Here is a 26,720-nt window from a genome sequence, read left to right as displayed (position 1 = left end):
AGCAGATATCCTAGTCTTATTCCTTATTTTGGAGGGAATACAATCAGTCTTTCACCATGAAGTTTACTGTTAGCTATAGGTTTTTGTTAGGTGACTTTCATCAGGCTAAGTTTCTTTCTATTACTACTTTAATGAGGATTTTTTTTTTAAATCAGGAATAGATACTGGATTTTGTCAGATGCTTTTTACTATATCTATTGAGATTGTCTTATGGTTTTTCTTTTAGAGTTTGTTATCATAAAGAATCATACTGATTTGGTTTTCAAATGTTAAACCAACCCAGCATTCTTGGGATGAATCCACTTGGTCACAATATATTATCCTTTTTACACATTGTTGAATTTAATTTGCCAAAATGTTGCTTAGAGTTTTGCATCTATGTTCATGAGGGATATTGGTTTGCAAGTATTCTTTTCTGGTAATGTCTCCTTTTTGCTATCACAGTAATGCTTCAGTAAATGAATTGGAAAGTGTTCCTTCCTCTTCAGTTTTCTGGGAGAATTTTATAGCACTGGTATTATTCATCCCTTAAATTTTTGGTAGAATTCACAAGTTAAACCACCTGAACCTAGTTTTAATTTTCAAAGGTATGAGACTTCAAATCCAATTTCTTTAATCAATATAGAGCTGTTCAGGTTATTTATTTCTTTCTGAAATATTTCTTGAAATATTTGTGTGTTTCAAGGAATTAATTCACTTCATCTAAATTCTCAAATGTATTGGCATAAACTTGGTCATAATATTCTCTTATCCTTTAATATAGATTTATAATCTATAGTTATGACATTTTTTTCACTCTTGGTATTAGTAATGTTTGTCTTTTCTCCTGATCAGTCTAACTAGAAGCCTATCAATGCTATTATCTTCTTGAAGAACTAACTTTTGTTTCTTTGATTTTCTCTCTTTTTCTGTTTTTTATTTTATTGATTTCTAATGTGATCTTCTTATTTCCTTTCATCTGATTACTTTGGGGTTTCATTTGTTCTTCTTTGTCTACTTTCTTAAAGTAAAAACTAAGATTATTGATTTGATACCTTAATCTTTTCTAATAATGATACTTAGTTGTATAAATTTTCCTCTAATACTATTTTGGCTGCCTCTCAGAAATTTTGATGTCATGTTTTTATCTTCATTCAGTTAAGAATACTTTTATAGTTTCCCTTTTGATTTCTTCCTTGACCCATGGATTATTTAGAAGTGTGATATTTAGTTTTTAAATATTTGAGGATTTTAATTGGTCTGTTACTGGTTTATAATTTAATTCCATTGTAGTCAGAGAACGTATATTACTTGACTATTTGTTCCAGTGTGAGATTTGTTCTGTGACCCAGAATATGGTTTAACTTGTTAATATTCCACATGTACTTGAAAAAAATGAGCATTCTGATGTGGTTGATAAAGTGTTCTGTAAAGTTTAATAAGGTCCAGTTGATAAATATTGTTCAAATATTCTACATCTTTGTTGATTTTATAACTACTTGTTCTATCAATTATTATGTGAGGCAAATGTGTTAACCAGTACATTACAGAAATACCCATTATTGTGGATTTGCCAATTTTTTTCTCACAATTCTATCAGTTTTTTCGTTATGCATTTTGAAACTCTTATTAAAGTGCAAAAGTATTTAGGAATAGTATGTCCTCTTGATGACCCCTTTATATGTATGAAATTACCTGTATACCTTGGCATATTCTTTGCTTTGAAATATGCCTTTTCTGCTATTAATAGAGAAACTCCTGCTTTCTTTTGGTTAGAATTAGCATGCTAAATTCTATACCTGTTTCTAAGCTTTCTAATTCTAATCCAAATTGGCTATTTGTGGGCAGCATTTAATTGGGACTTGCTTTTTTTTTTTTTATTCATATCACTTCTGCCTTTTGGGGGCAGGGTGTCTGCACTATTTACATTTAATGTGTTATTGACATGGTTGGCTTTAAATGTCATTTCATTTGTTCTTCTCTTTTTCCTTTCCCATCTTTTCTTTTTGTCATCTTCTTGGCTTAATTGAACATTCCACTTTATTCCTTTTTTTGTTATTTATTTGTTTAGTTTTTATTAGTTATGATTCTTTGTTGTTAGATTAATGGTTGCTTTAGAGTTTATAGTATACATATATAATTCAGCACATCATCTTCACATTATATTATACACAGAAACATATAGTTGAAGAATCATACAACACTGTGCCTCCACTTTTGTCCTCCTGACTTTTGTGCTTCTCATGCATTTGACTCATACATGTTGTAAACTCTACATTGTTCTTGTTTTGGGCTGTAAATGACCAATTATAAATTACAGAGATTTAAATAAATTAGAAAAAGTGCTATTTACTCCTTTCTATAAATGCAGATTTTCATCTGGTATCATTTTCTTTCTGCCCAAAAGACTTTTAACATTTCTTGTAGTACAGCTCTGTTGATAAATTCTTTCATGTTTAAGTGTTTATTATTTATCTATTTATTTATTAGAGAGATAGATAGAGAGCAAGCAGGGATGGGGCAGAGAGAGAGGGAGACAGAATGCCAAGCAAGCTCTGTGCTGTCAGCACAGAGCCTGATGCAGGGATCAAACCCATGAACCATTGAGATGACGACCTGAGCCAAAACCAAGAGTCAGATGCTTAACCAACTGAACTACCCAAGTGCCCCTCTTTCGTCTTTTATATGTGTAAAAAAGACTTTATTTTGTCTTTGTGTTTGAAAAATAGTTTTGTTAGGCATAGAATTTTACAATGACATTTTTCCCTTCAGTAAACATGTCGCTTCATTTTATTCACACTTGCGTTGTTTCTGAGAAGAAATCTGCTGTCCTTCTATGTTTGTTTACCTAGATGTCATTTTTTCACTACTGCTTTTAAGATTTTATCATTTTCACTGATTTTGAGCAATTTGATTATGATGTGTCTTGGTGTTGTTTTCTTTATGTTTCTTATGCTTGGGTTTTATTGAGCTTCTTGGATCTATAGGCTTCTAGTTTTCATCAAATTTGGAAAATTTGGAGCCATTATTTCTTCAAATAATTTTCTCTGTCCCCTTCACTTTCTACTGTCCTTTGGAAACTCCATTTTCACCTACATCTGGCTGCTTGACATTTTCGCACAGCTTCTTATGACTTTGGTCATTTTTTTCAGTCTTTTTTCCTCCCTGTGTTTTAATTTGGAATGTTTCTATTCCTATGCCTTCAAATTCAGAAAAAAAAATTTATATATATATATATAGGCAATGTTTAATTTACCTTTATTTCTGTCAGTGTGTTTTACATCTCAGGTAGTATAATTCCATCTCCCAAAATTAGATTTGGGTCTTTCTGTACCTTTCGTGTCTCTCCTTAACATACTGAGTCTTTCCTCTCGCTCATATGAAATCCAGTTCTGGTAATGGTTCTAGTATCGTTTCCAGTTTGCTTTCAATTGGTTGATGTTTCTCTTTATCATGGGTCATGTCAGACACTGACTTTGGGGGCAGGGATGGGGGTGTTGTATTACATTTTTTATTTTAGTTCCAGTAGAGTTAACATATGGTGTTGTATTAGTTTCCGGTGTACAATATAGTGATTCAACACTTCCATGCATCACCTGGTGCTCATCTCAGGTGCACACCTTAATCCCCATCTCCTATTTCTCCCGTCCCCTCCTCCTATCTCCCCTCTGGTAACATTTGTTCTCTGTAGTTAAGAGTCTGTTTCTTGGAAGACACTGAATTTTAATGTGTTGAGTGATAGATCGTTTCTATAAATATTGTTGAGTTTTGTTCTGGGATGCACTTATGTTACTTAGAAACAGTTTGATCCTTTCAGGTCTATGCTTTGTTAGCAAAAAATACAGTAAGGCTAATTCTTCTCCACTTCTGAGGTCAGACCCTTCTGGTTACTCTACCCGACACCCATAAATTATGAAGCCTTTTGCTGAGTGGTAGGATCAGGCACTATTTGCCCTGCGTGAGCCTCAGAGACTGTTGCAGCTGATCTATCAGGTGGGCCTTTACTGTCCTCGGGTATGCAGTTTCCTCACACACAGGTGCCCATGGGTTCTGTGCTGAAGCTTCAGGCGCCCCAACTGCAGGTCTCCACAGTTCCTGCTCCGGGAGTTCTCCCCTCTCCAGTAATCTTCTCCAAAGACTCTAGTCATCACAGAGCCCCAGTCTGCCAAGCTTGGCCTCCCAGCTCGGGAAGCTGCCTCGCTTCGCTCAGGTTCTCTCTCCCTGGGCTGCGAGTGGCCTTGTAAACTCTGTCCTAGGCAGCAGGCTGGGACGGTAGGGTTCGCCTCTTGAGTTTTCCTTCTCTTGGGGATCACTGTCGTTTGATGCCTGACACCTGATGTCCAGTATCTTAAAAGCCATATTGCTTTATGTGTTTTAACCATTTTTAAGCTGTTTTAGATAGGAAGATAAATCCAGTTCTTGTTACCCTATCTTGGCATGAAGCGGAATCCTTATTTTCTTTTTGTACTTTCTTTATACAGTAGGATCATGGAAAGTGAGAGAGCCGGTGGAGATGAGTTATCCATTTTAAACACACAACTTGCAGATAAGGAATGCAAGGCCCAGATCGGTGAAGTACTGAAAACCACATAGTCAACACATGGCATAACATCGTAAATGACTGTGATGTCTAGTTTAGGGCTGTTTCCACTAGATGAGCAAATTTCAAACCATGTCTTGTGGACTGTTAGGGTTCCCCTAGGAGAGATCAGGGCGCAGTACTCAGGGCAAGGAGGAAGCCAATGCTTGGTGTGGGAGGTGGTCACCTACTTTAATAGAGCAGTGAGGGTTTTTTCCCCCATTTTATATGTTAGTAATCATGCATAAGATCTTGTTTCGAAACAGCTTTTTGTTGCCTTAAAAAGAATTGAAAATTACTGCCTGAGGCCATGTTGCCCTTTAATAGTTTTTTATGAAACCCAGTCAGAGCCATCTTTTCCATATTTATTTAGCACTTTGCTTGGACAGGGACATTTACAAAATAAGAATCTCTTCAGTAGGAATTCAGAACTTTAATCTTAATTCTTTGCATTCTTACAAGTTTAGTGCATCTAAAAATCTGATTCAAGAATGATTCTCTAAAGCCACTTTTTTTTTCTTGTTAAGTTTTCCTTGGAGAGCTCTAGGCAATACTTTTTCCCATGAGGTCTTCTAAAACATCCGGGGAGCCCTTGGGAAAATCAAGTGTGTCTAGGATGGTGTGGGCTAATAGGATGTTTGTCTTCTTCATTCATACTAGCTCTGCTATAATGAATCCATCTTGCTTCTGCTAAGTCACCACCACCACACGCGAGCAAAGTAAATCTCCCTCCCCTCTTAAAAGCTAAAGGTGACAGACACTGCAAAAGAGACCTGTATGTAAGTATAGCAAAAGACATAATGATGGCAGTAATATCTTTTTCATTTACGCTGCTTCCCGTGTGCCAGACACTAGTCCAAAAGCTCATCCACGCGTATTCTTTGATTCAGTCTTCTCCATTTTCCAATAAGGTGAGAATTGTTATTATCTCCGTTTTGCAGGTAAGGAAACTGAGTTACATAGACGTTAAGTGACTTGCCCTGAATCACCCAGGTCATAAGGAAAGGACAAGAAATCTGGTCCCAGAGTCTGTTCTCCTAACGCCCACTGCAGGGTAAAGCCGGAGTGCCTTGATGGCTCATGTGTGGGTGTGGGCGCCGGTGTTTAAGGCTGTGTTTGAAAGATTAAGCCTGGTGGAGAAGCTGCTTTCTGAGACGGAGCGGCCGTCTGGGAAGGCATGGGGCGGGGGGTGTTGGAGGACTTGGCAGAGAGCATGCTTGTTTTCTGGTAGAATGGTGCCCCGTCTTGTTTCTCACTTGTTCTCCTTGCAGTTTCTGCATTGTCTTCACTTATGCCAATTGAACATCATTACTGGTAAGAGTTATAGCATACGGAGTTAGAACCAGATGCTTTTGTGATTTTTTTTTAAATATTATTTCTATTTCTATCTAGTACATAGACTTTAAGAGGAGTAGCTATATTTTCCCAAGGTAATGACCTATTAATTTATTTAATAAGAATGGCATTTTGTGTTGTATATGTTGGTATGTATACACACATAGACGTATATATTTGCATTTTTTAGAATTAAGAAAATTGAAACTAAAAAACTTGAGTACATGATCTTTGGATTTAATTTAAGCCTTTTTCAATAATTTATATCAATTTTCTACACCTACCATTTACATGAGCTCTATTCCAAAAGTCTAAGATCTTTCTGTAAAAATAAGATATATGAATGGTGACTTTCATATATCTTATTTTTACTTTTAAAAACATCACCCACCACCAAGGGATAGATTTCTGGGTACTATAAATTCCATTAATTACTATACAATAAAAAGAAATCCCCCTGGGGTGCCTGGGTGGCTCAGTCAGTTAAGCGTCTGTCTTCAGCTCAGGTCATGATCTCACAGCTCGTGGGTTCAAGCCCTGCCATCAGGCTCTGTGCTGATAGCTCAGAGCCTGGAGCCTGCTTTGGATTCTGTGTCTCCCTCTCTTCTGCCCCTCCCCTGCTCACATGCTGTCTCTCTCTCCTTCAAAAATAAACAAACATTTAAAAAAGTTAAAAATATATAAATAAAAATAAGATATATTAAAGGTGATGTTTTTTACTTTTAAAAACATGACCCACCATCAAAGGACAGATTTCTGAGTACTATAAATACCATTAATTATTATACAGTAAAAGGAAAACCCCCTGAGGCACCTGGGTGGCTCAGTCAGTTAAGTGTCTGACTCTTGATTTCAGTTCAGGTCATGATCTCACAGTTCCTGAGATTGAACCCTGCATCCAGCTCTGTGCTGACAGCATAGAGCCTACTTGGGATTCTCTCTCTCCCTCTCTCTCTGCCCCTCCCCTGCTTGCTCTCTCTCTGTCTTTCTCAAAATAAATAAACTTAAAAAAGAAGAAAAGAAAAACCCCTAATGAAAGAAATTAAATTGAAAACCTAAGTTCAAACTGGAAACCTGGGACAAAAAGCTCACGTCTCTTAGTGCATCATGACTAACAGTGACCATTCTTAGCCTCACAACTTCTTATGACTCAGAGCCTTCATGTCTCCTTACAGCATGCTCTGAGTATTATGGAACGTTCCCAACAGTTACTCCTGGGCCACGTTCATGTACTGTGGTCCACTGAAGCAGCGTTTCTCAAAGGGTGGGCTAGAGTCCACCTGTCAAGAAGCAATTTGGAGCTTGAAAAAAATAAAATAAGCTACCATACCCTGAATTGACTAACTCATGTTCTCCATGAATAAGACCAGGAAACTGTATTTCAACCAAGTTCCTAACGTAACTGAGAAGCACACGAAAGCTTGAGAGCCACCGATCCACAGGAGTTCCAATGGCAAGAGAGCCACATGATCATTTGCATTCGTTGGCCCATGATGCCGAACACAAGGGAAACAAAAATCCACCTTCTCAAAGGAAAAGGTTAAAGAACCCCAGAGGATGATTAATCCATTGCATGGAAAGCTAATCCACCCAACAAATATGACTGTGCGACGTAGAATGCTCCAGTGAATGATGTCATGCTGAACAGAATGAGTGTGGCTCTGCCCATGTGGAATTAGGATAGGCATGTAGTTGTAGAATTCTGCTTCACAGGACCCCTGGCAAATGTGAAGACAGTCTCCCCGGGACACTTTATTTGCTCCCCATCAAAGAAAAGAAAACAAGGAGAACTTTCTGCTAATACTATAAAAAATACAAGTTCCTATAAGTGAGAGAAGACAAATTTACATGGTACCTAGTTTAAAATACGACCCTCAAAGCTATTAGCTTTAAAAATAAGGAAGATCTAACCCAGTACGCCAGATCCCTGGCCAATCCAATTAATGTTGTTGCCTTAAAAGTATATTGAAATGCATTATGTCATTGTCTTCTACAACACTGCTTCCTAAGTTTTTCCCTGTCAGCAGAAAAACATGTAATATTTGCATGGCACACTGGAATAAAGGGACAAAGTTGCTCGTGGCTTGGAAGCCAACTGGTCTGGGGCCTTTCCTGGCTCTTCAAGGACTTCCTATTCAAAGTGTGGTCCCAGCCAGAGAGCAACAGAAGTGCCTAGGTGCTTGTTAGAAATGCAGAATCTCAGACCCCACGGCAGACCTACTGGATCCACATCTGCCTTTTCACACGATTCCCAGATGGTTTGCATTCACAGCGAAGTTCGAGGAGCACTGGGTAAGGAGCACTAAGCACTGGAACTCAGAACAAAGAATTAAATGATACTGAAATATTCTTTCCATGACTGCCTTTATGAACTATTCAAATTTGATACAGTTTTAATATTTTCTATAAAGTTGGCCTAGATGTATGTTAAAGGTATAAATGTAATTTAATTTTTAGACCCTCATAAAACTTTTTATATACATTGCTAAAATTCCTGATTTGGGATCAGAACATGTGGTCACTATAACTTTTCCAACCCTGATTTAAGTATTTCACATTATTTTCCCAAACCACCAGTTAGACAAGAAAATCCGTTAAGTCTTCTACTCTCAGTATAAGGCAAACTTATTTGCCCTTACATGGCTGACTTCATATTTCAAGGGGACTCTCTTCTAACATCCTGCATTTGGATGAGTTAGTCCATATTCAGCCTATTTTTTAAATGAATTTATTAAGTTTAGATGCTAAATTTTATGATTATCTCTCAGGTAACTGTGATGTATAGAGGCACCTTTCATCAGCCAATTGCTTTTCAGCCACCGTAGCCTCCACCACCATCATATTCAAATTTTGAATATTTACGTAGATTATTGGAATGATTTGTAAATTATTATTGATTCAGCTCTATCTTTCCTAACCCTCAGGATATTTGTGCACAGATTTGTGTGCAGACAGGCTATTTCTGTTTTATTTTTAAGACTTAATATTTCATAATAGGTGACTTCAACCTTTTAGTTTTTAAACCATGACACCAGTTTCTAATTTATTTCAGATATTGTTTTCTAATTTATTTTAGATACTAGTTTCTCATTTGTTCTAGAGGATATATAATATGTCACTTTATGTATAATTGCAGACATTGTTTGCAAATTATGTAGTACTTATTCAACATTCTTAGAAACTTATGAATGGATAACTTGAACATGACACTTTTTAAATAATCTTCTACATGTTAAAGTGAGAATAAGTTAGGTCTATTACAAATAGGGCTGCTATGAGCATTCTTGACAAGATTTTTGGTACACCTACATACTGACTGATCATTGGTTTTATTAATTGTTGCTAAATGATTATTTTACTGTGCTGATTTCATGCTAGATGAGAGTTACATGTAAAATTGAATATTTTTTGTTTAGAATTTTAATTACCTAACTGACTTGACTTTTTCTTTCATCTTATCATTTAAATTTGTTTAAAGACTTTTACCATGGGGAATTATCTTTTAGTTTCTACTTGAAGTTAATCTATCTGGAGATGGTCTATGGCTTTATAGAATTTATTTGGAGATACTTTTATATGCTTCTGCATATCCCTTTTAGCAAATTAATCCTTCAAATGGTTGAAGATTGATAACACTTTGTGAAAAGAGGTGATTCCACCCTACTTTATTCCCCTGTACTGGTTATTAATTTATTGAAATCAGAGGAAAATATGCATTGCTAACTGAGAGCAAGACCTCTTGAAAAGTGTAGTCAAGAATGGCCGCACATGGTTAGTGCCAATCCAGGAAATGACTCCTCCTTCACAAGGGTATCCCTTGTCAAAGGGGTAGAATAAATACACAGTATACAGATTCTCCACACAGGCAGGACTTGACCTTCTATTCATCACTCCCAGAATTCAGGAGGAGAGAGTAGGACCAAGGGTCTCACAACTTTCTCAAGCACTATAAAAGGGGTCTGGTAAAAAATAAGTGAACAAAATAATTACCAAGTGTACTTAATGCTATGAAAGAAACAAATGGGGTTGGATGAAGAGTAACAGAGAGCTAACATACTTTGGACAAGGAAGGCAGAGAAAGCATCTTGGAGCAGGTGCATCTAAGCTAAGCTACGAAGGATGAAGACAGGAGAAGAGTTTGCAGACAGAAAGTATGTGCAGAGGCCATAAGGTGCAAATGTGCTTAGAATTTCCAAGGACCTGCAGGAAGATCAGGGCAGTTGAGGCTGAGTGATGGAATGGGGGAGTGAACAAGATGTGTTCGGAGAGCCGCAGGGGGCCGAGGGGGGCTGGATTACATGGGGAGTGCCAGACCACAGTAAAGAATTGGGATTTTATTCTAGTGCAGGGAGAAGCCATTGAACGATTTTAATTGGAACAGTGCTATGATCCCATTTATGTTTTTGGAGATCACTCTTCAAGGTGTGTAGGGAGCAGGTCACAAAGAGTGGAAGTGAAGAGCCCTCTGGGAAGGTGGTGAGCTGTCAGTGCATGAGAACACAGCAGCCTAAACAGGGCTTTGTTACAGATTAGATGCAAGATTAAGGGAACAGGAAGAATTAAGGACTTATTCACAAACCTATTTTCAAATAAGGTTTTTACTCCAAAGTGAGAAATAACCACAGTGATAATAGGTGTTAGCAAGCCCCTTTTAATTTTAAATTTCACCAAATAATTTGGAATAGCCCATTGGATGAATGATTAGCAAATACTAAAATATTAGCTTAATAAGAGATTGAAGTGCTTTCCCTTGACTAACAAATATGTAATATGAATGGCTGTATATGTAATGTAAATTACAGGATAATCTCTTTTTAAAATAGCAGCCCATCACTTAGTGGTCGCTGCTGAGGTAGGTGCTTTATTTCTTATTTCATTTAATCTTTGCAATAACCCTGTGATGCAGGCATTCCTGTCCCCATTTTAAAGATTGGGAAGCTTTAGTTCAATAGTCTAAGTGATGTTTCAAGACCCATAGATGGAATTCAGAATCAATTATGATACAATAAATTGCAAGCAACATAAATAACTCAAATAAGCTCAGGCACCAAAGAGGACACGTGCATGTTTGACAGATGTCATGGGCAAGGAAACAGCTGAGCCCTAACAAGGTGCCTGGACAAGGGCCTCACGGATTTCCTAACATCTTTTTCTCTTTCACCTGTCATCTGTCCTCACTTCTGTATCCATTTCATTTTATTCTTTCTCTGTCCATTGGCTTTCCCTATTTCTCCACTGTTTCCTCCACTGTGTCCCCAAGCTTCACTCTCCAGTTAACCTTAGTGTGGCCAAAATTATTCCTAATTTTCAATTCAGAGATGTCACAGAAGGGAATCTGATTGGCCTGGTTTGGGAGAAGTGCCCACCCCTCATCCAATCAGTGTGGACAGTTGTCAGAGAAGGGAATCTGATTGGCCTGGTTTGGGAGAAGTGCCCACCCGTCATCCAATCGGTGTGGACAGTGTGTGCCCTTTACCGAATGGCTTCCAAGGCTCACCTGAGTGAGGGTGAGGTACAGGGACAGTCAGGAGCATCCCTGGAGGGCCAGGAAGACACTGTAAAAGGTGTGCACTAATGTAATGAGCCAGGATTTAGATTTCTGGATCAACTGACAGGAGAAATTGTTAGGTCAGTGGACATGCACTGTCTTTTATCATCATGCTGTTATTGAGGGTGTTTTTGAGTTATATATATTTATGAGGTTATTGTTGCAAATCTTTTAAAGAGGTACAGAAGTCATAATTTACCCAGTATTTCTAAAGTGTGCCTTGTTGGTTAAAATTATAAATTCTTGCTAACAGCTCTGGCTAGCTCTATTTATTATTATTATTATTATTATTATTATTATTATTACTTTATTAAAGAACTTGTTCTTGGGGTGCCTGCGTGGCTCAGTCGTTAAGCATCCAAGTCTTGATTTCGGCTCAGGTCATGATCTCATGGTTGGTGAGATTGAAGCCGTCTCAGGCTCTGCACTGACAGCTTGGAGACTGCTTGGGATTCTCTCCCCACGGCCCCTCTGTGTCTTTCTCTTTCTCAAAATAAATAAATAAACTTAAAAGACCTTGTTCATAAAGGAAGCTTTGTGAGTTAAATGGATGTAAATTATAAAATGTGAAAGGTAATTATTTATAATTTTTATTGAAGATATTTCAGACCTTGCTATTGCCAACTGCTGGTATGGATTTAGCATTCTTAAATTTAAATAGTGACTTTTGGCTCTTTTTTCTTGTCAAATACTTTGTGATTAAATGTGGTCTATTATTATACTGTCATCTTAAATTTAAGAAACAACACTCCTTTAGCATTTTGAATCTATGCAAAACAGCCTTTATTTTATGCACATATAAACCAGTGAAGCATTCACATGTTGGTTTTGGGACTTTAAACTTGGCAAATTATAGATTCTCATTTTTATATCTGTCACTGTTGGCTCCAGACTTTAAATTGAAACCACAGGGTTTATCTGGCACTCACACCAAGCTAATGCTTTTCCCTTGCTTTAAATTAGCTGCTACTTAATGGTTAAGAAAGAGTGCTCTATATGGCAGATAACATTAGAGCAATAATATACACAAATCACTGCCAACTGTACAAAGGCTGCTTGAACTTTTGGCTGTTTAAGAACCAAAACATGTCCATCATGTTGCATTCAAAAACTTCATAGCAACAGGTGAGCACCCTAATCTTTTATTTTTGCTTAGTTCGGATGAAACCAATGAAAGGTAAAACAAAAAGTCATTTCAATCTGAGTTGCACGAGAGGCATATCAGGTGTGAGCTTCCCTTTCCTGACTTGGGTGAAGCTGGAAACCATGGCCTTGGTACTTGATCCTCAGCATCCTATTTTTAGGGATTGCTACTTACCTATCCTAATAAGTTTACTAGAGTATCACTGCCAGATAAGAAAAATATTTTAAGGTTCTGAAGTGTTGGAGTCCCTGAAATTTAGATTTGGGACTGGCGAGTTACTCTTTTACTTCACGTAATCATGTTACCAAAATTAGGAACATCAGGCTACATTAGAGTTTTTCTGATCCCGAATAAAAGAAAATGACAGGACCGGGTAGCTTATGTTGTCTAAACTGTACGGTCCAGGATTCCTCAAATTTACACAGGTTTGGATATCAAGGCATTAGGTTGGCATGAGGTGCTATTGGCACGTTAAAGCATCTTTCGGTCTCTTTTCCTGCCGAGCTGTAGGTCTGCTGGAGCTGTTCAGCAGTAGCTGTGCCCTGCAACTTTTTTTGGTGATAAATGATCCATTTCAAATAAATGAAATTGCAGCCAACTCTGCAGAAAGAATCACTTTCTAAAAAAGAGAGACCATTTTGGAGGGTCAAAAATGCACAAACAGTATGGTAAAATAAAGTATATGCTGCTCTTTTTAATGGAAAAGATTGTTACTGGTTACATTTGCCAAATTCAATCACGATGCCAAAAAGTCGAGGAATCTGGCAGGGACTGCGGAGAGCAGTTCCATCTTTCATCTATATTTCTTCTCTGTATTTATCTAGCTTCAGAAAATGCCGGGAATGTCTTTTCCTTCCGACTTGGCCCTTCTGCTAAACCACAGAAATACACCGGGCAGCTTCTCGTAATTGTTTGGTTACTTATAGTGCAGTCTTTAATCTTGTGAAAAATATATTCTTTTCTATTGGAAATTTATGGAAATCACCAACAACTGTTTGTTTTCATTTTCTGAAATTTATCCCAGGAACAAAAAAAAAATCAGTTTTATTAATTGGCAGCTACTTAATGCAATACAGAGAGGCAGGAGGCCAGCTCATTATTTTTGGCCTTCAGCTGACCCAAAATGGTTTTCTCGTATAAGAAGCTATTCACAGATGCTAGACGTAAGAATTAATAATAATAAAAAAAAGAATTAATAATAATAATAATGCATTTCAGACTACATAAGTAGTTTTTGGCACTTAAAAAATATCTTCTGTTTTTCCCTTGAAAACAGCAATCCTGAAAAAGCAAACAGTGCTTGAATTAGCACGTTGCAGTCTTTAATGTACCAAAAATATGCATGCATTAACATTCCCTTCTAAGGCTTCTTTTTTTTTTTTTTCCACTTCCTTCAGGATCAATCAGTTTTTGTTAAAAAAAAAAAAACAAAAAAACAAAAACTCTTAGATTCTTAGGAGCTGTGTTCTCTGCATTTCCCAACCCATTGCCATGGTGTAAGATGCCTCTTTGAAATGTCTTTGGACTGAAATTTAAAAGTACAGGTGCTAAACAAAAGTTACATTTTTAAAATCAAATTAATTATAGCTTATGCAGATTGAAATCAGAGCAGCTATGTCTGTGGTTCAGGAATGATCAAACATAATGGCTTATCCTTATGGTTAACAAGTCAGGACTTGTTTATAAAATTCTAGTTTGCAATATGCTTTGGGGAAAAAGCACTGTATTCTCCAGGTCTTTGGTTACCCATGAGTAAAAGTAAGAAAAATATTTCTAAAGTTGAAGCTATTATTCCTTATAACCCACGTTTAAAGTTTGAATCCCTGAGGAGGAAAATATCAGAAAAGCACCCCTAAGTTTCCATTTTCAGCAATGCAAACTGACATGCAGTTGGAAGGGGTCTCTTTATGACACGGGGCTTAGTATTTTTACCTCTGCTTCTTGTAAGAAGTAACAAAATATGCACACTGACTGCTGCAAATGTTGATGCTCTCCCTAGATCATGCTTTTCTGATTGGGGGAAATCTGATCAAATTTCCGTGAAAACAAATTTCTAAAGATATTTTTTCTCAGATGGTCACTTGCCAGTGAAACTATTTATAAGAAGGTTGACCTGATAATTTTTATGCCATTTTGCATGCAGAGAAGAAAAATGGAAAATCTCTTTGAAAATTGTCATCTTTGCCAAAGAAAAGTAGAAACACACCTAAGATGTGTTGCACGATCAGCCAGGGACGGATCTGGGAGTGCCGTGGGCGTGATGCCACACAGTCTGCACCGATGGAAATGCAGTGTTTGCACTGTGACTAGGAGAGGCAGCAAAGACGCTTCTTCACAGTGAAGCTGTGTGTTGACAACAAATTATCATAGTCTGCATATATATCTGGATGTTATACACCTTTCTTGCACCAAAATGTGCCCTCTGTTTGGCTTGTACCAGTCCCGGAAATCCTCACGGTGGGGGACTCTGGGTCTGAAAGTAGGGCATGCAAGATCTGGATGTACCCAGTGGGTGCCGCTCTTTTGTCAAAGCCAGGGCAAGTCCCCACTCTTATACACGTGTATGTGTATATATGCTTTTACACAGCTGTCGATGGACATTTATTATTCAAATTACATAAAGAATTATTACAACTCAATAAGAAGATGAGCAACTCAATTAAAAATTCGCGCAATTTCTGAATAGACACTTCAACAAAGATACATGGATGGCAAACAAGCACATGAAAAGATGTTCAAAACCATTAGGCATCAGGGGAATGCAAGCCCAAACCTCCTGAGACATCAGCACATGTCTGCCGGAATAGCAGAAATTCACAAGCCTGACGATACTGAGGGCTGACAAGCACATGGAGTAACCGGAGCCCTCCTACGCTGCTGAGAACACAGCATGAGACAGCCACCTTGGGAGACAGCTTGCCAGTTTCTTACAAAACATGCACTTACCGTACGACCCAGAACCTCTGCTCCCAGGTATCTGCCCAAGAGGAATGAAGACATGTGCACATAACAACCTCTCTGTGAACAGTTATACAGCATGACTCATCATCACAAACACAGAAACAATCAAAATGCCCCTCAACAGGTGAATGGATGAACAATGACAGGTCCCTCCAGACAATGGAATGCTACCCAGCTACAAGAAGGAACAAACCACCAACACATGCAACAACAGGGACAAATCTCAAAACCACTATGCTCAGTGAGAGAAGCCCCATTTATAGTTTTGAGGCTGTGTTTCACTCAACTCTCTTCATTAGGTTTGACTTTTATTAAATCAGACCTCCATGCTTCAGTGCCATTTCAAGCTTTAGCTCTGACAGTTCCATTAAATTAATAATTGATTATTAATCAATTGATCGTGCTTATTAATAATTAAATCAAAACTACCACCTGACTTATCTGTATTTTTCGTATTTGTTGACTGAAACCCAAAAATAAATGATGTCCTATCATAAAAAGAATAATTTGATACTGAAGCCTTTAAACAAGGATCCAGACAGCTTATAGGCACTAACGCTGCCACAAGCCATTTTTTAAGCTATTTTTTTAAGAATAAGAACATCAGGGGGCGCCTGGGTGGCTCAGTCAGTTAGGTGGCCGACTCTCGATTTCAGCTCAGGTCATGATCTCACAGTTTGTGAGTTCGAGCCCTGCATCGGGCACTGCACTGATAATGCAGAGTCTGCTTGGGATTCTCTCTCTCCCTCTCTCTCTCTGTCCCTCCCCTGTTCACGCTTTCTCTCTTTCTCAAAATAGTTAAAAAAAAAGAATAGGAACATCAGAATTTTCTGATGTGCTTTTTATAGGATATAGCCAGTGATTTGCATGCAAATTTAGGTAGGTTTTGGAAAAAATCATTTTGGATGATAGATGTATGTAATATAATATAAATATAATTTAGACAGATGTCCCAAAACTAGTTCATTGATCCAATTTCTAAAATGGATTAAATCTGAGGAAGAAAACTACTAACTAAATAACACAGGGTGCAGGGAAATGAGCATGAGTTTGGTGCCATACAGAACTGGGTTCGAATCCTGGCTGTGGGTGCAGGTGCCAGGTCACCCAGCTTCCCTGGGCTCCATGTCTTCATCAGTTCTGTAAGAATGATAATATGTACCTCAGATAGTTACAGAGAGGATGAGATAACAAAAATGAACACATACACACACTTATATCGATAGATAGATAGATAGACAGACAGACAGACAGACAGATAGATACACACACACACTACCGTTGTCTTTACAGGAGTAGCATTCTGCCAGGTCGAGGCTGAGGGTGTGAGATAAGTGGCTCTCTAAAGTGCTCCTTCCTGGATTCAAGTCCAGTTTCCGTGTACTGAACCAATTCAGACAGCAGCTATCAAGTCCTCAGCCTCGATGTTCCAGTGTAGACAGAATTTGGGGTGCTGGCCCGAATGCCATGTGGATGGCCCTGTATCCACGGTGGGATCTGACAGTCCTCAGAGAGGATGCAGGCAGGAATGTGGTTTGGCTCTCTGTGGCTTGACCACAATGCAGAGGCCACGCTTGTATTCACAGATATGAGTGTGCTGGTGGGGCCACCTCTGCACCTCAGGATGTGTGCTTTGTTGGGACCTGTGTGACCGTATGTAAACTCAGAGCACACCCTAGGGTCCCTGACAGTACAAAGCTAAATAACACAGGATATTTCAGATTTCTGTCTATATCTGCATAAAACTATCTGTTAATGTGAAGCCCCCAGGCCATTTGTTCGGAGACCATATGAGTCAGACATGTGTCCCCTGAAGGCGTATTTGGGTTGTTGGGAAACAAGGACATGTGACAATTAGGTGGGAGAATCAGTGGGAAACCTCGGCTTGTGTCTTCCCTGATCAGTCAAGGCTTTTTTGCAAAGCCTTTTCTGTGAGCACACACTGTCCTCATAAATCTGCCACTGCCCTTTTTTAAGGGCTACAGCTAGGTTTCCTTTGCTCTGAACAAGGCTTTATGTGATTTGACTCCTGCCGGCTTCTCTGCCATCATCTTGCCCTTCTTTTCCACTTGCCCTTGTGGCATGGACTACTAAATATCTGCTGACATCCATCCTCCCCTGTTTGCTGCCGGCTTTAGCACAGCGCATGATGTCCAGCCACGGGATACATTTCTCAGCCCCCCTGAATCTTGGTGTGACCATGGGACCAAGTTTTCACACATGAGAAGTGAGAAGTGATGCATGCTACTTGTGTTCCTTGTCCTACATGAAGAGATGCGTGTGTATCCCCGTCCCTGTGCCTGAAGGCTGAAGGACAGAGACCACTGGAGAGCTTTGGGCTCAGAGAAGAGGGCAGAGCCGCGCTCCCAGCCCTGGACCATTTGCAGTGTCACATAAGGGAAAACAAGATTCCAGGTTGTTTAAACCACTAAGCTTGGGGGTCTCTATGTGAAAATAGTTTATCCTGGACTCAAATTAATATACTCCTAGGAGTTGGCTTGGCAAGCATTTGCTACTTCCGTGTGGAGAGGAGGATGCTGTTGGGTGTGGGGCAGCTGTGTGCCAGGATGTGCACGTGGAGGGCAGAGCAGGGGCCAGATGCTACTCACCTGCTCTGCTGGCACCTCTGTGCTCTGTGCAGACCTCTGGTCCCTAGAGGGTGGCCCTTCTGTTCTTCCTGTGTCTGGAATGCTCTCCAAAACCCCCACAGCATACTTTGCATTGCTCGCATCCATCCTTTGGACCTTCAGGTTCACTTTTGTCCCTCTGGGAAATGTGCATGTCCCCTCTGCCTCCATCTGTGCTCTCCTAAACTTTCTCTTCCTTTCTGTTGTACGGACATCACTCTTTGTCTCCACAGACACAGATTCCTGAAGGCTGAAGCCAGGCCAGTCTCCTCCACTTCTGCTGTCCCAGGCCCAGTTCATGCCACGGAGCAGAACATAGTGAATATTTGTTGAGTGAAGCGATGAACTTCTCCTCATTTTTAATACTGCCACATAACCATAATATCCTCCTTTGAAAACACTCTGCAAATGTGAAGACAAAATAAGAAATATTTGAGGAGGGAATATATATTTACAATATTTTTCTTCTCTGTAGCCACATAAGCCCCAGTGCTTACATTGTTTATTTTTATTTTTGAGCAATACAGAAAGGGGTTGGGAGCATTTGATTTTCAACTCTGTATTTTCCCTGCTGCTAGAGAAGTTTAATTTTCCTCTGTGATTGTTTTCAGTTTGTACCCTGGAAAAGTAAGGTGATAAATATAGGCAATCACTGCAAAGTATGACTATGGCCAGGCGCTAATGTTTTCAAATTGCTGATGATTTTTAGGGACACCACAAACTGGCCGCACTGTCAGAAGCATTTGGCAGTCATAACTGGCAGCAGGAAATCAGACTGTAAATTTAGAAAGCATTGCACCATATTTGGGAATGCACCTCAGAGTCACCTCCAAATATGTCATGGTCATGTAGCTGGGGTTCAGAGTGAATTTAACTATCCTTTATTATGTATTTTGTGGTACATGAAAAACTTCAAAAAGTATGGCTGGGCAAGAGAGAAAGCCGGTCTGTTTCATTCAGGTAAAAATTTGATCACAGATTTTACCAACCACTGCCAAGTTGGGAAAGCCATTTTACACTGATACTTTCCTCATATACCCTTGACTTTACTGAAAAAAGTTTAAGATTATTTCTGTTACTTATGATTATAATGTTAATGATCATTAGGATAATTTTCTTAGTAATGGCTTACATCAAAGTATATTGAGAGGCTAAAAAGAGAGGTTTAGTTTTAACACAGGAGAGCTTTAACATGCCATAGGATCACAGAGAGAATAAGATTCACATTGTGAATGTCCCCTCTTGAATTGCAACATTAAGTCCTTTAACCTTGTGTTAAGAAATAAAGCTCAAGGAGAAAAAAAACCATTTACTGGTTACATGTATTTCATGTCATTTATGAAATGTGCTTAGGGCTCCTCTACTGTTGCAAAGGAGGAAATCAGCCGTCATGTAAGTTTCTAGGATGTTTGTGACAAAGTTCTGCACCAAAGCAATTCAAAAGAAGTAAGCTTTGCTTAGGGAACCTGACAAGGGCCCCAGAACAAGAGAGAGTAAATAGAGGGGCCCAGCTATTCCTGAACAGCATTCATCAAAGGTCAGTACTAGGAATAACCTTACTGAAGAATTTAAAAAAACAATATACACAATGAAATCCAGTGTGTGAACACAAGTTAGCCAGGAGGAATATTAAGCCAGTGTCATTGCGCCCAGGCATAAGAGTGACTGTTAAGTTCTATTGTGTACCAGAAAAAAAAAAAAATCTCAAGTGCTTTTGAAAAGGAATATGAATTGAAATGAATAAAAGGATCAGAAGAGCAATTTTGAAATCTCAGCTTTGTTTTGTTCTGGAGCTGAAATATGCAGACAATCTTAAGCTCAGAATGGTGTTGATTGAGTTAGCTCCTGGGGATACACAGATGAAAGTAAGGAGTTCAGCCTTCAGGAGAAGGCCTGAGTGTGCTTGACTGCACACCTAGTATGATGCAGGAGCATTGGTGCACCATTGGTAGAGATGGGCATCTAAAAGGTCAGCCACAGGTAGGTCCTGGTCTCCACAGATTGCATATAGCATATAGGGAGCCACATGTTCCCAGGGGACCCACGGGGAGAATTTGCAGAAACAAAGAGGTCCCATTGAGTGGAGCCCTTGCAGATGGAGGCAGTTGATTGTGACTACAGATTTCAGGATTGGATATGGGCATGATGGCCAAAGGACCAGGGAGAACTAGACGCACCAGGAGGCCAGGGACCAGGCCAGACCAGCCCCCCTCTCCATGGGCACTTACAGCAAGGGATGCAGTGTGAATGATGGGTAAGATCATGGGATCTGGAGCTTGTGTTCAAATCCTAGCTTTCCCCAATGTTGTAACTTTGGGCAAGTGACCTAATCTCTCTATGCTTTAGTTTTCTCATCAGTGAAACTAGAATATTAATGATAATCTTTAACTTTGGGTTTGTTGACAGCATTAAATGAATTGACATACATAAGGCACTTTGCATAGTACCTGATACATGGTAAGCACTAATTGCTGAAATGTTAGCTATTGTTATTTTTATCCCCTTCCTTCTCACGAGATATCCATCCTCCCTGCCTCTCCTGGATCTGTAATGGTGGAATAGGTGGGGAAAGTCATTTCGCATGCAGCCTGGGTGAGGATGAGTTGAGAAAAGGCTGCCTGAGCTTTAGCTTATGTCCAGCCTAAGCTTTGCTTTGTAAAGGGAGAGATCTTCCCTACCATCTATTCCCTGAATCACTGGGCCCATAACATCCAGAAAGCTGGGCAGTCACCCACCTCTGTCTCCTGGGCCCTCCACCATGACACAGAGAGAAGGCTGTTCTCATACCTGCCACATACCTCGCTCCTCACCCAGTACACTCCTTGAGGACTGGACTGTGTCTTCCTTATAGTGCCTTTCATATCACCTCACAGGTTATCAGCAACACCTTTTCCTGATTGACAAAGAAAACTAAGACCTGCCACCTGCTTACCTTATCCATATCATATCCATATCACATCATATCGTATCATATCATATCTTAAAGTCAGATTGAAGCAATGACTTCACAAAAATGTTTTATCAGGATCTCTGTGTTGGTCCTGGAACTGGCTTGGGGTCCCCATTCCATCTCTCTTAGGAGGATACTGAGACAGGCTGGTATAACCATGTTCTACATGTACCATTTTAGGAGGGCCCATAAGACCTTCCTAAATAGAACTGTTTTATTTGTGCTGCCTAAAATGTATCACTTTGGTATATAATTTGAAATTTTGTAAACTAAATATTTGGCTTAAAAACTCTCTTCGCTAAAATTTGTAACATAAATTTTTAAATCTGGGAAGAGTAATAAGCAAGGCTATCACTCATGTAAAACTCCGTTAGCAATGTGTGCAAACTGTGTTCTCCCAAATGTGTAGCTGAGACCATTGGATTGGATTGGATTGGAGGGGATTCGTTTTTAGGATTGTGGTACAAGGAGTGGTTTGGGGCAGTTGTTGGAAGAGTATGTGTGGAGGAGCAGATCTGTGTGGAGTGAACGAGCCATGAGCAGGCTTACATCACTAGTTGAGGAGTGAGCGGCAAGGGGAGGCGTGTTGTAGTGAGAGAGAAATTCTAAGAAATAGAGAGGCATGGAGACCAAATATTGGCCTTCCTCCTGTTATGAAGATGAAGTTTTTTGTGTGTATCCTAGAACCAGAGAAGACACCTTGAGAGTTTATATAAAGAAGAAGAAGGAACAGGCAGAGTTCTAGGAACCCACACCCTACTTTTCTCTTCAAATGTTCTATTTTATCTTACATATGTATATTTATGTATATGTGAATTTCATGAGATAGTTAAGGTTTTGTTTGGGGGAAGGGGGAAGAAAAGATTTCCACTGCTGGAAAAAAAAAATGTTTGTTTGGTTTTTTTTGTTTTTGTTTCTGATTTTTTTATAATTGCTGTCTTAGCTACTGTGCTTAGGGCCAGCTCTGCAGTTCTAAACAGCTACCCTGGCAAAAATCATGCAAGATTGGGCTCTGAAATGAACATGGTCTTTACCAGAAGAGGAAGAAGGATCATTCTTTTATAACGTTAATTCAGTTCCTTTCACTGAAATTTGAAGTTCTTGCATAGATGACACTAAGAAGTATCATTTTATAGAATTTTAGCCAAAAAGAGAAGACTACAATTAATATGTAGGTATATATTTAAAAATTTTAGAGTATCAGGGGTTTTGTCAGAGTTGGTAGAAACATTACTTGGTAAAATTTTCTGGTAATATTTTTTTAGGTTCCATTTTTTAAAATCTTAAACATTAGAAATAAGTTTTTTTAAAAAAAAATTTAGCATATTCACATTTGACTTACTCCTTCCCACAAATTGTATCAGAAAAGGAAAACATTTCCCAAATGGATAGCAAGTAACGAGATAGACTTTTAAGGCACACTGGATACCAGTAGGGTGCTTTGAAAGGAAGGGCAGAAGAGGCCTTGAGAATGAGGTTAAGTCAACTGGAGTTTAAGAAAAGCAACCATTGAGCCAAAAGAATCTTTCATTTAAGGTTATTTCCCAAGAAATTAGTCATTTATTTTCATCCTTATGAGCTTGGTTCCAATTTAGTAGGAGCAGGGAAAGCTATTTCTTTGACATTGAAGAAGAAAAATTGTGGCTCTTCTCTCCAGCCCTGTGCTTTATTTTTTCCATATTAAGCTGCTCTTGAAAGCTGAAAAGAAATCAAAATAAAATTGGGAAAGTGATTTCACTCAAGGGTTTGTTTGGGGGTTTGGGGTGTTTTTTTTGTTTCTGTTTTTGTTTTTTTTTTCCTTTTCAATTCTTTGCCTTCATCTTTTCCGGGTATCTTTGCATTTTTGCTCCCATGGGGGATAAATCCTATATCTGGTAAGGTGTTTTAAATATTAGCATGTTTTTGGTTTTGAATTCCTTCTAATCATGTGCCAATTTTTGGAAATAAATATGAATGCAAACAAGACAACATTAAGAAGTCAGACTTGTTCTAATATTGAAGAAGATTGTGGAAATTTTATTATCCATTTTAATATATCCATATTGAGATAATTCTTGGCCTTATTTTTATTTTAAGCAATTTAAAATATTTTCTTAGCTTGACAAGATTTAATTTTACAGTTTGACATCAGATTTTATGAATTCTTAGCATTTCCTAGAGCGAACTTGTAAACCAAAACAAAACCTTTCCAATGAAGATTTCTTTATGTAATTAGGATAAATTGTCTTCTTATAAATAGTGTATATCTTTTATTGTTTTAAAATACTTTGATGTGAAATTATCAATTATAAACCTGGGTCTGTATTGTTACTCACATGAACTTGCCTTCAAAATTAAAATGAAAATTAATGTAACAGGCAGAAAACACCTTGACTTCCTGTCCTACACCTACAGACTTATCTGTAGCTACATTCAGTCTATGCATCTCTCTGGTTTTTGAGGATTTCTTCTCTTGGCAATTCCCACCCACTGTACTCATGATCTTTTATCTCCAGTAGCTGGAAATTCTGACTTTGGCTATTCCAGTTACTGCATATTCAATATTAAAGTCTCCCTGCCTACTTACTCATTTTCTCATTCCCCATCAACTGATCATATTCACTGTGGAATCCACCATATCATAGGAGTAATATTCTCTGGAGATCCTCATTTCTCCAACTGCCCCTGAGTCTTCAGCCGACTTCCATTGACTTTTACCTTCAAAAATTCACAGACTGCTCTATCAATAACCCAAGGCATTCTTTTCAGTCCTCAAATTAATTAATCTCCCCAAGGCTCATTATAATATTGACCCTACCATTTTCTTAAAGTGCCATCCTTCCTTAGTTCCCATGATCCAGGGTCTACTGGTTCTCCTTCTCTCTTCCTCTTTGTTAGCTCTTCATTTCTTTTGCAGGCCTCACTTCTTTCTGGCTAATCCACTTGTTATGACTTTTAAAATAATATTAAGTAATGTATGTTCACTGAAAACAAATTAGAAGCTGAAGATGAACAAAAGAGAAAAATATTTAGCAGACCCTGATGAGGATGACCTCTGAATGTTTTGGAGGAACTAGAATTATAGGGCTAGGGCACTGGGGAGTCATTGACATGTTTTGAGCAGGGAGTCAGGTGGTCGCATTTGCCTTTCAGAAGTTACTCTGGTTTGAGAATGGATGGAACAAGGATGGGTGGTGAATTAGATAGCAGTTCAGAAAGAGATAATGGTGGCTTCAACCAAGGTTGTAAGCACTGGAGACAGAGAGAAATGGGTGGATTCAAGAGATATTTGGGAAGTAAAAACAATAGGACGTGGTGACTTTTTGAATGTGAGGAAAGAGGTAGAGAGAAGATGCCCCAATGTCTAAGTAGAACAACTGAATTCAAGGATGATAGAAGGAATCTGCTTGTGGAGAAAAATGAGAGCTCATTGGGGAAATATTGGCTATGAACATCTTGGAAGATACAGAAATGTGATATATATGTGATGTCATCTATATATATGATATTTAAGTACACACACACACACACACGCACACACATGCACACACACACACTTGAAAGGTATATGAAGCCTTAATGACACAGATTTGAGAGCCATGGTCCATGAAATAATGAGAGTGGGTGACAATTCTCTTGGAGGGTGTACAGAGAAAAGGAAAAATTAGAGGTTTGATCTGATATCCTGAGTCATGCCATGATGGGCAAAGAAAGAGGATTCTACGAAATAAAGCAATTAGAGTGTTAAAGAGAAAAAAATCCAAACAAATCAGGAAAGTGCTATTTTAAAGAAGTCAAGAGGAGAGATTATTTTAAGCATAAGGACATGACCAGTGGGACCAACTGAAAAGTGCAAAAAGACAAGAACAAAAAGGGTCTACTGGATTCATAGCAAAGCAATTCCTAGTAACCTTGGAAAAGACATGAGGAAATGAAGGCAACAAGTGAAGCCACTCTGAAAAGTTTGAGAAGAAAAGAGAGGAAGAATGATAGCTGAAAGGGGATGTAAAGGAAGTTTTGGTGGTTTTTTTTCTTTCATTTGTTCCTTTTGTGTGCTGAGACAGCAGACACGAGAGTGTGCTTATGTGCTAACTGGCAAGAGCAGGAAGGGAGGGGAGACGGTGAAGCTATCAGATGATGGGGATAATGGAGGAGTAAGCTTCTAGAGGAGTGGAGAGGTGGGGGAACACAGAGCTTGAGGGCACAGAGATGAGTTTTGCCTGGAGGAGAGGCACCTCTTGTCTATGACAGATGGCAAGGGGGAAAAGGATGGGGGCACTTGCAGTGGGAATCTGTGCGTGAGATGGCAGGGAGCTGGGCAATTTCCCTTTTTGTGATTTCTATTTTCCCCATCAAGTAGGAGGCAAAGGCACATGCTGAGAGCAAGGGAACTGAAGTGGTAGGTTAGGTAATTTGAGGAGAGCAGAGAAAGTTTTAAATAGCTGTTGCGGAGAAAGAAAGCTGATGAGAAAGATACCTACACAGATTGCCAGAATTGAGAGCCAGTTGAGATAAGAGATCATGAATGTGTGTGTACCATCCAGAAGCCTCGTTGAGATCTAGATTTCAATTTTTAATATTGGTATAATAGGAGAATAGTAGAGAAAAGAACTAAACTAGTGACAGAAAAGCAGCTGACACAGTGGATCACAGAAGGTAGACAAAAGCAAGGAGACTGTGAAGACACAAGTGCCTCCGGTGTTCTCGATCCCATTCCATGTCTTCCAGAACCTAGAGCTTCTGGTAGAGGGCAATTAGAGGCACAGATGGGACAGTTGCTGGTATTAGTAAGGCCCAGGTGGGACCAGGTGAATAGCTGACTGGTTGATTTGGGGTAGGGGAAAGATAATGGAACCGAAGGATGCCTGGGTAGGTCAGTCAGTTAAGTGTCCGACTCTTGGTTTCAGCTCATATCATGATCTCACAGCTTCATGATTTCGAGCCCCACATTGGCCTCTGCACTAACAGTGTGGAGCCTGCTTGATATTCTCTCTCTTTTCCTCTCTCTCTGCCCCTTCCCCACTTGCACGGTCTTTGTCTCTCTCAAGGAAGGAAGGGAGGGAGGGAGGAAGATTAGGTAGGTGATAGATAGATAGATAGATAGATAGATAGATAGATAGATAAAATGGAGCTGAGAAAGTCAAGTTCGGAGGCTATAGGCAACATTATTGTTTGGGTCAAACTGTTTTTTTGGTTTTTGTTTTTTGAGATATCATTTTAAGTCATAGTTTTATTCGTTAGCACACACACACACACACACACACACACAAAACAAAAGCGTATTCAGTAGCTCAAATATTAGCTAAGGCTGCCATTCCCATGATCATGTAGGAAATACTGGCTCAAACTTCCCTCTGCTTTCCGTGCCCCAGACAACATCTAACTTAGAGGGAATTCTATATATCACCCAGCATCTGATAATTTGATTCAGGTTATGGATTGTTTCACTTCTGTAAGCATTTTGTTCCTATATTACAAAGAGCTGGTATAGACTTGAAACTTTACCCTTTTATCTTGTCCTCCCCACTAATTTCTATCTTCATGAAAACAAAAAACAAAACAAGAACATTCTTATAAGGCCACTGTATGCAAAGCAAACCAGTAAATTAGAAAATCAA

At 38.9% G+C, this 26,720-nt stretch overlaps 1 protein-coding gene across 3 annotated transcripts in view; it reads left to right on the top strand.

The window, feature by feature from the left end:
- The window catches only part of ODAD2 (outer dynein arm docking complex subunit 2), a 178,349-nt gene that overhangs the window by 135,586 nt on the left and 16,043 nt on the right, over positions 1-26,720 (top strand). The window contains exon 20 of one of the 3 annotated variants that reach the window (XM_043564863.1): positions 14,729-16,132. The exons of the other annotated variants lie outside the window; for them this stretch is intronic. Coding sequence (XP_043420798.1) covers positions 14,729-14,926 — 198 coding nt within the window. The 3' untranslated portion in view covers positions 14,927-16,132. Of the gene's footprint in view, positions 1-14,728; positions 16,133-26,720 lie in introns of those variants that run through there. 3 annotated transcript variants of the gene reach the window in all.

Source organism: Prionailurus bengalensis, chromosome B4, assembly GCF_016509475.1.
Source record: "Prionailurus bengalensis isolate Pbe53 chromosome B4, Fcat_Pben_1.1_paternal_pri, whole genome shotgun sequence".
NCBI classification, from domain to species: Eukaryota; Metazoa; Chordata; class Mammalia; order Carnivora; family Felidae; genus Prionailurus; species Prionailurus bengalensis.
Note: the sequence above shows the minus strand (reverse complement) of the source record. Positions and strands in the feature narration are given on the sequence as shown.